This window comes from Salvia hispanica, chromosome 2 (assembly GCF_023119035.1).
Source record: "Salvia hispanica cultivar TCC Black 2014 chromosome 2, UniMelb_Shisp_WGS_1.0, whole genome shotgun sequence".
NCBI lineage: Eukaryota > Viridiplantae > Streptophyta > Magnoliopsida > Lamiales > Lamiaceae > Salvia > Salvia hispanica.
In genome coordinates this window covers 34,066,560-34,084,084 of record NC_062966.1, presented here as the reverse complement: position 1 = coordinate 34,084,084, position 17,525 = coordinate 34,066,560, and the positions used below count along the sequence as shown (strand labels likewise).

Sequence of the window (17,525 nt, the reverse complement as noted above, 5' to 3'; positions counted from 1 at the left end):
TTTATTTTATTTTAATATTTATTTATTTACATGTTAATATTTTTGCCCCTCCTGTTATAATTCCCTGGCTCCGTCCCGGCTGCGGGCTCTAGATTGCCCTTTATTATTTCATAATATTTAAGTATAATTAATCTATCAAATAAAACACATATCTATGCACAAATATTATTTAAATTTCCCCCAAAACTTCCTAATAAAATTTAAGAGCTCGACTTTGATGACGCGATGGAAAGAAAATACGTATAAATTGAGACCTGAATGTAATTCCTCCATAGACTTTCCCTAACTTGATGTCATTTTCAACATTCTTAATAATTAACGGCCCAAACTAGAGTAGACTAATAGCCATTGAATTGCAGCATATATAGTGGAAAGCCCGGCCCGCCAAAATATTGATTACAATATTGGGCTTATTCCCAACATTGGGTGTTTTCGTTCATTGTTTTGAATAATGATCGAGTCTCATCAAGTTTAGAATTATGCTCGATAACTAAAATATTCGATAACAAGAACGAAATAATTGTTGTGAATAATTTGCCTACGTTGTGATACTTGTCAGTTGTCAAGATCTGGACAAAAATTATATTTGAATGGTTATAATTTTATAATATTTGTAATGACAAATATATGGAATGTGGATTCGTATGATTTCAATGCAGCGTAACTTAAGGGATTCAATTATGTGTTTTTGGCTTTCAACAAACTATTTAAGATATATATTTACTTTAAATTAAATTAAATAAAATATAACTATATTATATTATATGAACAAAAAATTAAAGAAAGTAATCCATGAACAATTAAGATTAAAATTAAAGAAATCGGTAGATTTGAAAAGAAATCGAGTTATACCATAACAAATCTAAAGAGCTAAAAACAATACGACTCCTACTGTTGCTGGGATAATGAAAATTAAAACAAATCCAAATACACGCCACAAATTGGAGAAAATAATAAGTACGGAGTACTATACAAAATCTAAAACCCCCTCCAAATTGTAAAAACAAAGTAGGATTGAATTAGTAGGTGCTCTATAAATAAACCCAAAAACATCCCAAAAATAAAAAAACTTAGAATTTTGTTGAGCATGGAGCGTGAGATGTTCTTCAGCGAAGTGAAGCGGAGTCTCCAGCGCAGTGATTCCCCAGATCTCAACATTACATTCGAGTTCTTCTTCTTCCACGAATATTACAACCTCCGAGTTTCCCCACTCCCAACTCCCCTCCTTTACTTTGACAACATGGACTGCACCACGGTCTACACCACCGTCCAAGGAAGCCTGTCGCGCGCCACCGTGGAAGACGCGCTCGGGGCACCCTTGGCCCAGAGCCTCCGCGGCCGCGAATGCGAACGCGCGATCCAACTCGCCTGGCGGATGGTGCCGGGCTTTCTCATGCGGGAGGAAAACCGGAAGCACGTGGAGTTGACTATCAGCATGCGGATACGGTTCAAATACTTGGACGACGCTCCTGCCGCGCCCTCGTCGCTCTGGAGGCTCGACGACTGGGACGTGGACGAGGAGGATGGCGGCTTCTGTCGCATCTGCTTGGAAGAGGCCTATGAGGGGCTCAGAATGCCGTGTTTGGATGTGTTTCACGCCGACTGCATTGTCGAATGGCTAAGGATGAGTCACTATTGTCCGGTTTGCCAGTTCCAGATGCCCACGCCCATGGACTAGAACTAGAATTTGAACTAAACCTAAAACCAGGAGCTTAAGCCTCTACCATATTTACCAAATTTTTGTTTATGTTATTTTTATCGTAGTGTTTAAATTTTAGTGATTTTGAATTGTTTTAATCTAGTTGAAATTTTTGATGTTGTTGAAATTTTATTTGTACTACTAGTTATTTTTTTTAAATATTGAAATGAGGCAAGTTATATTAGTGATGTTGTGGTTGAAATAAGATTGATCAGTGAATTTTGGAGTATTGTTATTATATACTAATATCACAAAACTTTTTAATTTTTTTTTTCTATAAATTTAAATAGTTGTTGAATTTTTCCACATTCCATACAATTCTTTGCTACATGTATGAGATATATAGTCATATTTGTCTTCTAGTGACTTTGTAATCACATTATGTCAATGAAAAAATTCAACTAACTATTTAAATTCCTAATGTTATGTATGTCAAAATTAAAGTTATGTGGAAAAAAAATAAACTTTTAAAAAGTTTTATATTATTAGGCGCCAATATTCCATGATTTTATTCGACAAAAATAGGAAAATAATTTCTACTATGTGATTTGGAAGATTTTTCAAATTTGCTTGAAAATCTGAGTCAAGGGTATCATATTTTAGAAAAGAACCTTATGCGTTACTCTTTGATAATTGCAAACAACCCCGATAGAAAACCATTATTCTGCAGCCACCCCAAGATTTTTCACAAAGAGTCGGAAAAACGAAATCGGATAAAAATCTACTGCAATTCTCTGTCTTTTATCTCCCACTTCAATCGTCCAACTAAACCAAGCCATATCTTCACACTTCAGTCTCAAATTCAACGTCATATAGAAAAAGGTACGTCCTACACATTTCTCTGAGGCCATTTAGCACTTGCTTGGTTGTGAAATTAGATTGTGACAAATCTCACAGCAGGTTCATGGAAACTTTTCTTTGACTATTGATTAAAAAATGGCTTCTTTACCTCTAGCTTGGAGTAATGGGTTCTTGAATGCACAAGAAAAGTTGAATCTTTGTGTTGTTAATTCTAAAGTTTATGGGTTAGATAGAAATCGATCTTGTTCTGTATCGAGGAGTAACTTTGGCCCTGCCGCAAGCCCCTTTTCGTTGAGTAATTGCTGCCGAAAACCGTATCATAGACTGTCATGTAGCAATAAAATTAGGCTAATTGGAAATGAGAAGATAGATATTGATGCCCAGTTGATTAGAGAAGGAAATAGGGGGAAACGGAGGAGGTGGTTTTCTTTGAGGTTGCGCCCTAGGATAAGGTTACTCTCGAGGAGATTGAAAAGGGCTTCGATTAGGTCGATGCTCGATGCCCTCGGGACGTTTCTCCGCAAGAACGTGAAGAGAGTCACGTTTTCGACTTCTGTATCTGTTGTTTTGGGGCTGTGCTTTTTGTTCCTTAAGCTAACTGCTATGCCGAATCCTAAAGGTGTTCCGTATTCGGACTTGATCACGAGCTTGCAGAGTGGGAGTGTGTCCAAGGTGCTGTTTGAGGAGGGTACTCGTCGTATATACTATAACACGAAGGTGTCAGCTGTGGAAGATGAGTCGATGAGTAAGAGTGAGAGCGTGCTTGAGAATGAGGGCGATGAGGAGGCTTCACGAAATAGTGTGGCTGAGAAAAATATGCTTGTGAAAGTCACGAAACCGAAAAATGCATCCCCTGCGTGGGAGTTTTCTACGAGAAAGATTGATCACGATGAGAGCTACCTTCTTAGTTTGATGAGAGAGGGGGGGATTTCGTATGGCTCAGCACCTCAATCAGTACTTATGTCGATGAGGAGTATCTTGATCACAGTTCTTACTTTGTGGATTCCTTTGACTCCTTTGATGTTTCTTCTCTATCGTCAACTTTCTGCTGCCAATAGTCCTGCCAAGAAGAGAAAACCTAGCAACCAATTGGTTTGCTTTGAAGATGTCGAGGGTGTTGATGCTGCCAAGGTGGAGCTTATGGAGGTATGTTGTCTTTCTTGCAAAATGATGTCCCAGAAAGTTCTGTAATTCGGTTTCCCATATGAATAGGTCATGATAGTAGGCGAAGTTTTTGTGCTAGTGTGTCAAGATACTTGCTGAGTTGCCGTTCAACTTCTTTATTCGAGTTATAACCTAAAATATTGCAACCAACTTGAGAAATTTAAAATTGCTAACTGAAATAATATATTTATGATAGAGATGGTAACTGAAAAGTTGAAATGAAAATTCTTTTGTCCCATCTAAAATCGGAAAGTCCAAACATGGGTTGTCGAAGGTGAGTATGTTCCAGTTGTTAGAGACATAATTCTTTCTGATTCTGACGTTTGTATGAAAATATATATTCATGTTCTTTGCATAGCGTTGTTGTAAAGCTGTAGTACTATAATGTTAATTTTTGGACACGAGGGGCTATAGAAAAATGGGAAGTGATGTGCAGTTTGCTCCTGGATTTCCGTGAAACTAAATCTACGGGCAGTCAGTTGCTGATTCATTGCAGAACAGTGTATGCAGGATTAAGGAACTTGCTTGGTGAAAAGCATATTTATTTTACTCCCTAAACTTTCGATATTGGTTCTGGTTTACTTCTTCCCATATTGGTAGATGAAAAAGGCTTTATTCATCATTGAGTGTATCTTCCTGTATTGTCTGATACTAAATCTTCATGATGTTGAAACTTTTTGGGACACACATTAATTGAGGTTACGTTGTTCACTTTCGTATAATATGAGAAAAAATGAATTTTGTATATGACTCCAGTTTTTCCTCTTTAATAGGTAGTGTGTTGCCTCCAAGGATCAATTAACTACATTAAATTGGGTGCCAAGTTGCCCAGAGGTGTGTTGCTCGTAGGCCCTCCAGGAACAGGAAAGACTCTACTTGCCCGTGCTGTTGCTGGAGAGGCAGGAGTACCATTTTTCTCTGTTTCCGCTAGTGAATTTGTTGAATTATTTGTTGGAAGAGGGGCTGCCCGCATAAGGGACCTTTTCAGTGTTGCAAAGAAGAATGCACCTTCGATTATTTTCATTGATGAACTTGATGCAGTAGGTGGAAAGCGTGGAAGAAGCTTCAATGATGAAAGAGACCAGACACTGAACCAGGTATTTTCAATTGCATTTTCGCTTGTGAGAATTATATATTGTAGCATTTCCATTTTTATCATTGCAACTTTTTAGTGAGCATTACACTCCAGATTTTGCATGTTGTCAGGCATATTACTGTGAAGGTAATAAATAGTCCAACATATGGTGCTTATATAGTGTAGTGTTGCAGATGAGATACACATGAGATAATTAATCTCTGGTTGAAGGTTGCTGATTTAAACGTGAAATGTAACATGGTCATTGCCATTTCTAAGTGAGATTATGGAAGATTAGAACAGATTTCAACAAACAGGTAGAGGGAGTGACATAATGATGTCGTCACAAGCCTCTATTTTGCACGAAACCAACTTTAAACTCGTTCCCAGTGGTAGAAAGTGAAATTACAAACTCCTTTATTCAAGTTGTTAAATAGTACTAGGATAGAGTATGGTGAATGTGGAAGTATCAGAACTTTAACTGGAAATTGTCCAATGTGCGATAAGATTTTACTAGCATGTGTTTGGCTTTTTAAGTTTCTTTTAACATTGATATTGATTCCCCAAAAGCGTGATATGGCTAATGGCCCTTATTGTCGCTGTTATATTCTAGTTGCTGACAGAAATGGATGGCTTTGAGTCAAACATAAATGTGGTTGTTATTGCTGCAACAAATAGACCAGAAGCCTTGGATCCAGCTCTGTGTCGACCTGGCCGGTTCTCCAGGAAAGTATACGTTGGAGAGCCGGATGAAGAAGGGAGGAAAAAGATTTTAGCAATACATCTAAGAGGAGTTCCTCTCGAGGAAGACTTGGGCTTTATTTGCAACCTAGTTGCATCCCTTACCCAAGGCTTAGTTGGGGCTGATCTTGCAAACATTGTCAACGAAGCTGCCCTCCTTGCTGCTCGCAGAGGTTTGATCAGTTTTATCGAGCCCTAAAATATCCCAGTTGTCTATTTTATTGAGGCTGCCTTGCTTGCTGCTTGTCAGTTGTCACTCTTCATGTTAAGGTAACGTTGTTTTGGGTTTAATTTGCAGGGGCAGAATGTGTATCGAGGGAAGATATCATGGAAGCTATAGAAAGAGCAAAATTTGGAATAAACGACGAGAGGCAAAGAAATCCAAACACGATAAGCAAAGAACTCGTAAAAATATTTCCTTGGATGCCTTCTCTTATGAAAAGAAATGATAATTGGAGAGATGGGGGTGAAGGGCTAGGCTATCAAACTTTGAGCTAATAAGTCTGTGTTTTTTAGCATCTTCTTACGTGTTTGTGGAATCGAAAAACATGTTTTTGAGTGCACAATCTTCACATCTGTACTATTATATCTTTAGCACCCTCTCAGGATTTGGCTTCAAGAAAGGGTCATCGTCTTTGTTGCTATTCTCAAAAGGTTAGCACCTTCATCAGATTGGTAATATGTCGATTTCAATTCTTTTAATGATTAGTTATGTTTCTGGTTGAACCTGTAATCGGGATTATAACTCCGATGAGTGATGCACATTTTCCTTTGAATTATTTCGCCCTATTGTTCCATGAGATGTGTTCTTGAAAGTCGGTAGATGTAGCAAGTGTAATGCGGCGTATGATAGTTGGTTATCCCTTCTGCTCTGTGAAAATGACTTGGAGGTTGCTCGACCCTTATCAGAATTTTCGGAGTTGTTGATCTGAGTTGAATCAAAGCATCGACGACGATGAACCCTAGCTGCAGATACTGCATGTTCCCATGTTTAAGATGTGCTTATATTTTTCTTTTATAAAATACCTGTAAACTAGAATCCACTTCATTTGAAGAACTCTCAAATCTTCTTATAATGTCTTGGATACTCTTCAATGACTTAATTATGGGTTATTAAGGGATGAACATGATCAAGATGTGGACATGTCACTTTGTTTAACACTAAGATAAAGTGTTTTGCAAAATAAAACATGATGAAATTTAGACATTTTATATTGAATTGGAATTCCAGATTTTTCTTTATGATAATACTAATAAAAGAAGTTGTTATTATTTTGATTTAGACTGGTGGTTTGTAGTCAATTCTTACTTAGACAAATGAGACTGGACTTTGCAAAATAAACTATAGACCAGTTAGGATATCTTTCTCAGTTGTAGTTTCCTAATATTTTGAGTAGATTTGACGTTAATGAATTGTTAACGTTGATGTGGAATTAAATTAGGAAGAAAAGTACACGATTGATCAATATGCATGATTTTTGTCTTTTTTAGCAAACATGGCTCAAAATATATGACATTTCAATTGACAAATAACCAAACCACGTGTAGAATCAGATTTCTATCCTCAATGAAACTACCAATATATTGTCCAATCATTTATTTATGTTTGTGAAATTTGGTATAGGCTAACATATTTGGAGTTAATGTGACTGCAACATGCATTTCTAATTTTCTATCATACCCATATTATATAGTACAGTACTATATAGAAAGCCACAAAAGTAAGAGTTGGGTTATTGAGTCCTATTAATTAGTAGTACTAAACTATTTTTCCCAAATAAGAATGTCGACAAAACAAGAGTTGCAGATAGGCACCACAAGATCTTGTGTCATAATTTCCATTTTAAATGAATCAGATACTATCATTTTTTAATGTAAGAAACATGTGCTGTTGCATTGTTTTATGTAAAATAGAGTAGGTGACCTATGTAAGTTTCACATAAATATGCAATATTGTCAAGTTTTCAATTTGTATACCAAGTGGGTATACCATCCCTAATAACATATATATTGAGATGTTGAATAAGATTGAGCTACCTATTCAAAAAATATACATTTAAATTTCCATTTATCTGATAATTTCCTGTTAGGTAACTAGTACTTTGAACTAATTGGAAAGCTAGTGTAATTAAAAGTTGATTTTAAATACATATAGCATGAACAGAAATGAAACATCATTTCGGTAACATTTAAAACCTAATTAAATACATGGACATGAAATAATGAAACGTCAACGTAGCTCAGTTGATAAGACATTTCTCCTCCAATTATTAGATTGGAGGCTCGATCCATCTTGAAAAAAAATTGGGGAATATTATTATTTTGACCCATTTTTTAAAAGTTGAAAAGATAAGAAAAAATAATTAAATATATACTCGTGTTGATTGCTGAATAAATAATGTGGTTGATTTTCATGATGTCAAAAATCTGACGCTGTAATGGAAAAAATGCTGTTCCTGTAATTTTCAAGTCTCGAATTTTTTTTTGGACTAGAATAGTCAAATTTGATGAACTTTTAATATTGATTTGTAAGCATTTTTTGGATGAAATTGGATTGGTTGTAGTTGTCTCTTTCCACAATTTGAAGTTGAAAATGAGGCAATGAGCTAGATGAATGGGAGACGTGGTATAAATGGGTTCCACGATAAAGACATTTTCGCAAGAGCAATTTCAAGGGCAAAAGGCAAATTAAAATAATATACTCAACATATTTTTTTTAAAGTAAACATATTTTCTTAAAAAAATAAGGAAAACCAAAGAAAGAAGATAAACGAATAAAATAAATATACCTCTCCACAAATTAATACTCCTATATTAGAGTTAATTAAGTGCTTTTTACTCATTACACAAAATATTAATTTAATTACACTAAAAAGGCAATCTCAAATTTACGAAAGTGCTAGTAACATGGGCCGGATGGAGTATTGTTATAGATGATAAAAAAATATAAATTTATGCAGTATTTGTAAATTCTTGGGTTTTTTCAGCCTAGAAAAAGTTATCTTCCCATTTATTTTATCTTTTGCCTTGAGAAGATGTAAAGGTGCATATTTAAAATTTTAATATTGGAGAATGGGATTTTAGTGTTGACTAAGGTGATGCAAATGTACACTGATGGTTAGAGATTGAAGGATTAGGAGAAACAGAATTAAACGCAAGGAAAACAGAAAAGTGGCTGCAAAATATTTGATTGAGAAAATTAGTAATACATAGACATAATTTTAAGTTAAGTTGATGTATTGTAGTAGTACTAGTTTAAAATGTACTATACTTATTAAATATATTAATGGTAGTATATTTTTATATATATATAATAATGTATACTATTATTTGTAATATGTATAATTTGTTTTGTGATATGTGCAGAACTAATTTCTAGTGCCGAACCGTCGATCCAACACAGAGTTCATTATTAGATAGCACGAATTTATTTTAAGATCATTTTAGTTTATTCTTTTCATAATAAAGTAAAATGATCTAAAATGAACTCCGTAAAAAATGAACTGACTAACTAAAAATGAACTACTACATGTTATCTAACAATGTTTTAAAATGAAGTAAAACAAACTAAAAATAAAGGGTTCGATATTTCGGCGCTTGAAATTATTTTGAAATTGATTATAATCTTATATAAACCTATTTAACCGTAAGAAAATAATAGATTTAATAGAGCTGTTATCAATATTGTTTTTATGTTCATCTAAGTCTTAACAACAAATCTATTTATGCAACTGTGCAAGCGAAAAAACAGTAACAAATCCCTAAATGCACGTAATTATGTACTCTTGCTACTAATACAATAACAAGATGTACTCCTCCACCATTATTATTCCATAAAATAAACTAATAACCTTCTTGGACAAGGATCAAGGAATTAAAGACCAAAACCCACATGTATTTTAAAATGAAAAAAACATTATCAGCCATTTTCATTAAATATGGAATATTTAAACACACAATTCGTGTATTACACACGCTACTTATTAAACTAAAAAATGACGGAGATATCATTTTATAATAATGACATGTCAGATCACCAACTCATCCTTATTGAATCAAAACAAAAGAATCTATTTGTGACGCTGACATTTTCTCAAGATTCCAATTTCTAGAATCAAGCATTCAGTCATTGTGCCGTAAAGCAATTTTCCTTTTAAAATATTAATAAAGTTGATTGCAACTGTTAACAACTCCCACATTTGAACAATACTAATATTATCATCATATATAGTCACAAGTAGTAAAATTCTTGCCACAAATTTGATATCTGAATTGAACCAAGAACAAATTTTACAATCTCATTAACAATGACTCAAATACCCTTGAAAAGGAAAAAAAAAATTGAGAAGAACTTGCCAGGACTATATCCTGAAATACTGGACTATTATTGGAACTTAAGAGGGTTCCAAATTTTTCAACATTGAAAACAACACTCTCCTTCCCTCCAATATCTATTTTTACAATTCTTTGCAGTGCAATCTCCTTCGTCATCGTCGTCGTCATCATCATCATCACTATAATTAATCGAATTTGGAATCTGCGCATCTTTCAGTGCTCCTTGGGCGACTTTAGTCTGCGGATAAGTTCATCTCTGCAGTAATTGGAGTATATATTTAAGGTGAGTTTAGTAAAGAAGATAAATAAACAAAACACGATAATAATGATTTTAGGCCATTTTTGGTCATATAACGATTTTTTACCTCATAAGCGACCTATCGAAGGAGGATGCAGAGAGGATTCCCCTGTTTTCCTCTGCCCGTCGTAGCAGATACGGAATGATCTGATCAACGGGCCCGTAGGGCAGGTACTTGCTCACTCTGAACCCGGCGTTTTTCATCCCGAACGAAAGCGCGTCCGCCATTCCATACAGCTGAGCGCAATGGAGGCGCTTGGTCTCCTTTTCGATTCGATAATCCACGGCTTTCTTAGCTGCCAGTTTCCCTGACTCCATGTTGTGCGTGGCCAGGACCAGCGAGCCCGAGCCGCGGCTGATCTGCTCCAGCATGAAATCCGCGCACTCGTTGTAGCACGCGTGCGTGTTTTCGATGGAGTCGTGAATTGGGGATTTGACTCCGAGAGAATTAGCTAGTTTGTTTTCGGATGCCATGTAAGCGCCTCTCACGAGCTTGATCCCCACCGGCACGCGCATTTTGTCCGCGGCGGTTTTCGCCAGGAGGAGCCTTTCCTTTGAGTCCTTCAAGTAGGCTTGGATTGTGTTGAAGATCAGCGGCTTCTCCGCGCTGGTGGTGAACTCCACCGCCGCCGAGTACGTGAAGTAGTCGATCGCCGGCTGGATCTCCGTGTCCTCTGCGTCGATCAGGATCGGGAGGCTCGCCTCGATGCTTTTTTTGCAAATCTTCGCCATCCTCTCGAAGGCGGCGTCGAGATCGCGTTCTTCCTCCGCGGTTAGCGGCGCCGGCTGCGCCGCGGTGTGGTAGAACGGGCTGGAATCGACGAGGAGAGGCAGCGATTTTCGCTTCCACGGCAGATTCAACGATTTATCCATGTGCTGCCATCTCAGTAGATCGCTAACTCTTTTCAGTATGCGGAATTTGCAGATCGCCGTGATCTTCACCACCACGAAGCTTATCTGAATTCACGATCAATTCTCAGATTGTCAATTGCAATCGTTGAGTTTGGGATTAGGTTAAATTAAATCAGATGAAAACTCACCGGAGAATCGACGGATTTAGCGGATTCAATTGTGCGGAGGAATTCCTCCATGCTAACATCGCACGATTCGTTATCCTTAGCGTGTTCCAATCCGTAATCAAGCATCGCCGTGAGACCGGTCTCCCACAGCTCCCGCGCGGTGGCGTTCGCCGCCGCGAGATCCTTCCCGGCGCAAAATTGGCGGTAGAAGGTCCGTTCGGTGACGCCGAGGATCGCCTTCCTACACAGCGGGCCCTCCATCAGCTTCGATTTCATGACCCAAATGCCAAAATCGGCCACCGGCGGCGTCGCGGCGAGGCGGAGCGTGATCACCGACCGGAGCAGCTTCGAGGAGGGGACGGACGAGAAGAGCTTCTTCGTATCGGTGAAGTTGACGCGGCCGTCGAATTCGTCATCGGCGGGGCCGGCGTCGGCGTTCGGCGGTGGTTCGGGCGCGAGTTTCTCCGCAAGGGCGGCGGTGGAATTGGTTCTGGCGCCGGATTCGAGGCGGAGAGGGAGCCGAGAAAGGGCGTTTCTTCCGGTCATGTTTGCGAGTGTAGTTATTTAGTTGATGTGTTGGCGGATTTTATAGGTGAATTTCGGGATTGAGGGGCTGTTTGGATGTGCTTAATTTGGATAATCGGATTTGAAATGGCAAGGATTAAGTACTCGAAATTCTCGATATTTCATAACTAAATTAAGGAGATTCAAATCCGTATTGAATAACTTATCCATACAAAATTGAAAGATTCCTGATTAGAGACGAGATAAAATAGAGGATTGAATGATGTTTGTAAAGAGAATTGCCAATTTTCAAGGATCATGGATTTAATTATAAATCAAAACAAGAAATCCTCATTTAACGGGTCTATATATTATCCCTAATCTGGGATTGTCCTAAACATTTGGGATAAAGATGCATTGTCAGCGCTGAGCAAGAATACATTCATTTTGCCAACTCAGGGCTGAATCATTAATAAATATGTGCCTAAAAAAAACACAATCCAACGACGAATCATTAATAAAAATGTGCCTAAACAAAAGAATCGACGAATTCACCGACTTACTATAATAGTCAATCATTTACTAAAATTAAAAAAAAAACTCGCTTTTGAGTTTGAATGGAAGCATGGAATGAAACTCCAGCATGCGAGGAGCTGTCAACATCAACAAGTTGCAAATTGACTGTAACTTGGTTGCAAACAAGTTGTGTGGATAATAGATTAATAACATTAAGATATGTGAAATCCTAATTACAATAATTTTTTGAATTTGATAAAGAAAAAACCAAATATTACTCAGGAAATTCATTTGGCTACGTGTTGGTATTATATAATTTTTTATGTTTGCAATTTTGAAATGATTTTGATAATGAGAAAACCCAGACGTCAAAAGCAAATCGGCACGTGCTGTGAAGTATACATATATATTGCCACCTCAGGGCTGAATCGTTAATAAAATTAAATAAAATAGGTCGTGGGTTTCAAGTTCAACTTTGATCTATGTCATTTGTTTATTTTGTTAATAAATCGGTATCAAAGGAGCAGTACATTCTGATTCACTCGTCCTTATTATAGTAGTCGATCTCAGATTCAATAAAATAGTGTAAGATGATATCTTGGATTCCCAAATAGTTCCTTATGTGTGAATGTGAGTATTTAATTAGGCAATGAGTCGGCATTGACACTCATCAAAATCAATTTTTATTCTTAAAATATTTAGGGATATTCTCTTATTAGTCTTTTTTATATTTTTAAAACACAATCCAATTAAAAGCGTGAAATTAAAGCAATTTAACTTTTTTGGGACAGAGAAAGTATATTATTTTGTGTGCGCGTAATTAATATAATTTTATGAATCACATATTAATATAATTTATTGAATCATGTGCTAATCATGCTCAACCAGGTTTGCAAATTAAGGCCGAAAAACATACTTATTTTGTGTGCGCGTAATTACTAATGACTATTTTATGAATCGCATACTAATATGACAATTTTTTTAATCACATGCTAATCATGCTCGACCAGGTTTGGAGATTAATGCCGAAAAGTATATTATTATGTGTGTTCATTGTTACTAATGGCTATTTTATGAATCACATATTAATATGACAATTTTATGAATCACATGTTAATCCTGCTCGACCATGTTTGCATATTAAGGCCGAAACTCTCTTTGCGGGTAGCAGAATTTAAACTCATGACCTCAAGACCACCACAACTCCCCTGCCAACTACACTACAATCCGTTGATTTAGTCTTTTTTTTAGGTTATTAATACTACAATTTAGTCTCTCTCTTTTAGGCAAATTTCTCTTTCTAATAAATTGAATTCTACAAATGATACTTTAATCGATTTTTTTCTTTATTAATTTTTTATTAAAATTTATGTAATCTAACTATTAAAATTTAAAACTGTAGGTAGACAACTTAACCAAATAAATGATAAAACGCGATAGGATGAGCGTCATGAATTAGTCTGCAACAAAAATTTCACGTCTAAGAAAAGTGTAATGAACCCTCAGAAAAGAGTGGAATGAACAACGGGACAAGTTTAGTCAATGAATAGTTTATCATGGACTCTTCACGACTAGATAAAATAGTTAAGGTCTATATACAAATATTTTACATCAAATTTTAACTCATTTATAAATATATTATTATACTAAAAACAATATTACTCCAATCATTTATACTAAACTTAAATTTTACACTATTTTTGAGTATTTGTCACATAAAATTTTGGCAATACACACATCACATTTGATGTTGTTTAATAGAAAATCAAAAAAATAAATTTGAATATGCAGTGTACACAATTGGAGAAGTTTTTTGCATCAAAAATTAGATTTGATGCTTGGAGATGATCTTATCTATGAGATAGTATTTCATTGTATACATGTACATTTAATACAAATCGCAATTTTTAATTTTTATACACGATCATTAAGAGTTAATCTCCCATACTTATAAAACTTTAATTAACAGGGATTTGGACGAATGAGATTCTATAGAATATACATGCACCATCAAGCCACATCACATTTTCGTGTGATGTAATGTATGCTGTATTTTTCAACCATTTACTTTTCTCTTACTTTTGTATTATGACCTCATATTTCTGTCCACTAGTGGAGATGTGAGAGAAGTTTAACTGCAATAATTAAGTAAAAGAGATATATGAAAAAAATACTCTACTTAAATTATTACTAGTAGAGATGTGAGAGAAAATTTTATCAAAAGATAAGTTGACTAATTTATAAAGTGTATCAAAAATAGAAAAATAAGACAATTGAGGATGGAGTGAATATTAATCCTGTAATACTAGACATTTTGAGTATAATTTCCTTGTATAATTCAAGAGTATATATGACGTAAATAAACATTTTGAGTATCAATTTAAGTCCCACGATAATCGTATTATACATAACTGCGCATCAGCACAAAAGTTTAAAATTTAAATCAAATTAGGGAATTATTTTTTTCACTATCAATTTAAGTCACACGACACGACAATTTCTATTACCCATAACTGCCTGCGTATCAACACAAAAATTTAAATCAAATTAGGGAATTACATTTTTTGGTCTCGTAATTCGTTGGAGATAACGTTTTCCTATAAATTAGTGAATTTCTTCAAATTATACATTGATAATAATTACACACACTAACATAGTATTAATAGCATCATCAATTAGGAAAATCATTAGGCCAAGTGTCATTCAACTATGATATGTTTGAAATTACTGATGTTTGCAATCCAAATGTTTATTAGAAAAACCCTAGCCGAGCCCATATATATATATATATACCATCTCGATGATTTTATTATTAATACATACTAAAACTATTGTACTATGATTTTAATAAGGTAAAACAAATTCTTAGGTTCTTATATTTTAATTAAAATGTTCATTAGGTTCTTGTACAATTTTTTCGTTTTAGTAGGTCCTTATACTTTGATTATAACTTTTATTAGGTCCTTATACAATTTTTTATTTTAAGATATTCTTTTACTTTTATCTTAGATAATAATTTATATTTAATTAAATTTAATGAACCTTTTAATTTTATTATTTAACTTATCTTATGATTATAAATATTCAGGGAAACGTATCTTTCAATATAAATTTAAATAATCAATAGAAAGTTCGGATAGTTATTCTAAAAGAAAAACTTCGATTTTAATCTTCAATTATCACGGTTAATCTTTGTATTATTCTCCACAACTTATTGAGATTATTGGAAAACAAGATGATATTATCTTTATAGACTATGCTAAGTTAAATAATGGAATATTAAAAAAGTTCATTAAGTCTAATTAAATTTAGTTTATTATCCAAGATAAACGTTAAAAAATCCCTAAAATAAAATATTGTACAAGGACCTAATGAAAGTTATGATAAAAATATAAGGGCCTACTAAAACGAAAAATTATACGAGGACCTGATAAAAATATTGTAAAAAGTATAAGGACCTATTAAAACGAAAAAATTATACAAGGACCTAATGAACATTTTGACTAAAGTATAAGTTATAACGACCTAAGAATGTATTTTCCCTTTTAATAACAGTTATGATTGCATTAATGCATTACATATTTGTAAAAAAAAACCGTATAAAAATAGCAAATTAGTGTTGTATTTATGCAAAAATAACATCACATGCATTTATGAAATAATAACACTATATTTCCGCAAAAATAAGTAGAATTATACTCATGAAAAAAACAACATTCTATAATAGCATAATGTTACACTGAAAAATAACATTAGGCTTCAATAAACATAGTAACTACTTTTTTATGTTTCTTTAGAAAATTATTAGGCCTCATAAGGGGGAGGGTTATCCATACTTATATAGAAGAGATAGGATCATCACCAAGTCGATGTGGGACAAGATATTAGAAATTTAACACGCCCCCTTACGTGTGGGCCGGAATGACACATTGGACTTCCATCACGTGGGTAGGCAAGAAAAGAGATTAAGAGATAAACCATCATCGGCCGGAATGACACATCGGACTTCCATCACGTGGGTAGGCAAGAAAAGAGATTAAGAGATAAACCATCATCGACTTGGGCCCTGCTCTAATACCATATTAGAAATGGGCCACTCACCCCTTAAAAGGCCTCATAAGGGGGAGGGTTATCCATACTTATATAGAAGAGATAGGATCATCACCAAGCCGATGTGGGACAAGATATTAGAAATTTAACAAAAATATATTGAGAAATACGTCTTGTACATATTTCATATACTACAGGAACTATATTAGCATTAAATATTTGGTAGTAAAAAACACAAATTGTTATAACGGCCATTCCGAAATTTATGCATGAGAATACGCATCTGATCTTACTATCCCTGTGAGTATACTTTTTCTCGAATCCTTCATGAGTTGAATTTTTTTGTCATCTAGAAGTATACCAAATCATATTTTCATTCTTCAATTTATTGAGTTGGTAGATTAACCATTTGGGTAGTTGGAAAATAATGTAATTAATGAGTTACGGAGAGGGGGGTGGGGGGAATAAATACTAAAAATATTATACTCCTATGCAAATTGATGAATATATAAAAAAAATATAGTCAAATTCTAACATGTTCCATATTTTCCAAAATTTTAAAAATTAAATATATTTTTCAAAATTTGAAAAATAAATTATAAAAGATGAAAATTTGAAATTATATCATCATTCTCTTTTCCGGTGTATTACACGCTAATGTGGTAGCCAATTTATAACATGTAGAGAAAATGACACTGGGAAAAATAACAACGTCTAATTAAGTCGAAACGTCATTTTCGATGTTTTAATCGGCTGTCACATGAACTCTTAATTTGCTGTAAAATAGAAGAATGAGATAATTGCAACAACTTCATCTTAATTTGATTTATTTTTCAAATCTTGAAAAGTTGTTTGTTGCAATGTTGAAAATTTTAGCTTTGGTTTCAATATGACGACCTTTCATAGTTTGTTTATTTTTCTCGTTTGCTTCTAATGTTTTAAATTTTAATTTCTTTCTTAAGCTCTAAATGTGTTCTCTAACTAGTAATTTTGCAATGGCAATCAGCCAATACTACCGATTTCGAAAATATCAATAAAAAATGCCATCTTACGATTTTCTGAAAAGTTATATAGATTTAACTTTTAAGAAAGTCAACAAAAAAAATCAAAATTTATGGATCTCGAAAATAATTACTCCGTATTTCGTTTAGCCAAATATAGATTCACATCTGTCAGATGACGTGTAGTAATAAAAATTACAATTATTGAATATTGAAGCTCGACTAAAAAAACTTAGAAAAAGATAACATAAATACTAGTAGGGTATATATGATCCATTGCTAATTTCTCATAAATTGCTAACTTGCTAATTCATTAACATAG

The 17,525-nt window shown here is 34.5% G+C and overlaps 3 protein-coding genes across 4 annotated transcripts; 2 read left to right on the top strand and 1 right to left on the bottom strand.

The window, feature by feature from the left end:
- The first annotated feature begins 1,087 nt into the window (after positions 1 to 1,087).
- Positions 1,088 to 1,678, top strand: LOC125206850. The gene has a single exon (XM_048106070.1). It carries the CDS (start codon positions 1,088 to 1,090, stop codon positions 1,676 to 1,678), a length of 591 nt encoding a protein of 196 aa, XP_047962027.1.
- A 747-nt stretch (positions 1,679 to 2,425) lies between these two features.
- Positions 2,426 to 6,277, top strand: LOC125206539 (probable inactive ATP-dependent zinc metalloprotease FTSHI 3, chloroplastic). 2 transcript variants are annotated; one of them, XM_048105786.1, is made up of 5 exons: positions 2,426 to 2,521; positions 2,600 to 3,646; positions 4,438 to 4,761; positions 5,353 to 5,653; positions 5,779 to 6,277. In XM_048105786.1, exons 2-5 carry the CDS (start codon positions 2,636 to 2,638, stop codon positions 5,976 to 5,978), a joined length of 1,836 nt encoding a protein of 611 aa, XP_047961743.1. In that variant the 5' UTR covers positions 2,426 to 2,521; positions 2,600 to 2,635; the 3' UTR covers positions 5,979 to 6,277. The 2 variants fall into 2 exon arrangements, with proteins under 2 accessions (XP_047961743.1, XP_047961742.1); XM_048105785.1 differs by having other exon boundaries at positions 2,430 to 3,646.
- A 3,441-nt stretch (positions 6,278 to 9,718) lies between these two features.
- Positions 9,719 to 11,886, bottom strand: LOC125203581 (proline dehydrogenase 1, mitochondrial-like). The gene is made up of 3 exons (XM_048101960.1): positions 11,154 to 11,886; positions 10,181 to 11,070; positions 9,719 to 10,071 (listed from the first exon to the last, which is right to left on the bottom strand). The coding sequence occupies exons 1-3, from the start codon at positions 11,676 to 11,678 to the stop codon at positions 10,029 to 10,031; spliced, it is 1,458 nt and encodes a 485-aa protein (XP_047957917.1). The 5' UTR covers positions 11,679 to 11,886; the 3' UTR covers positions 9,719 to 10,028.
- Between the last annotated feature and the right edge of the window lie 5,639 nt (positions 11,887 to 17,525).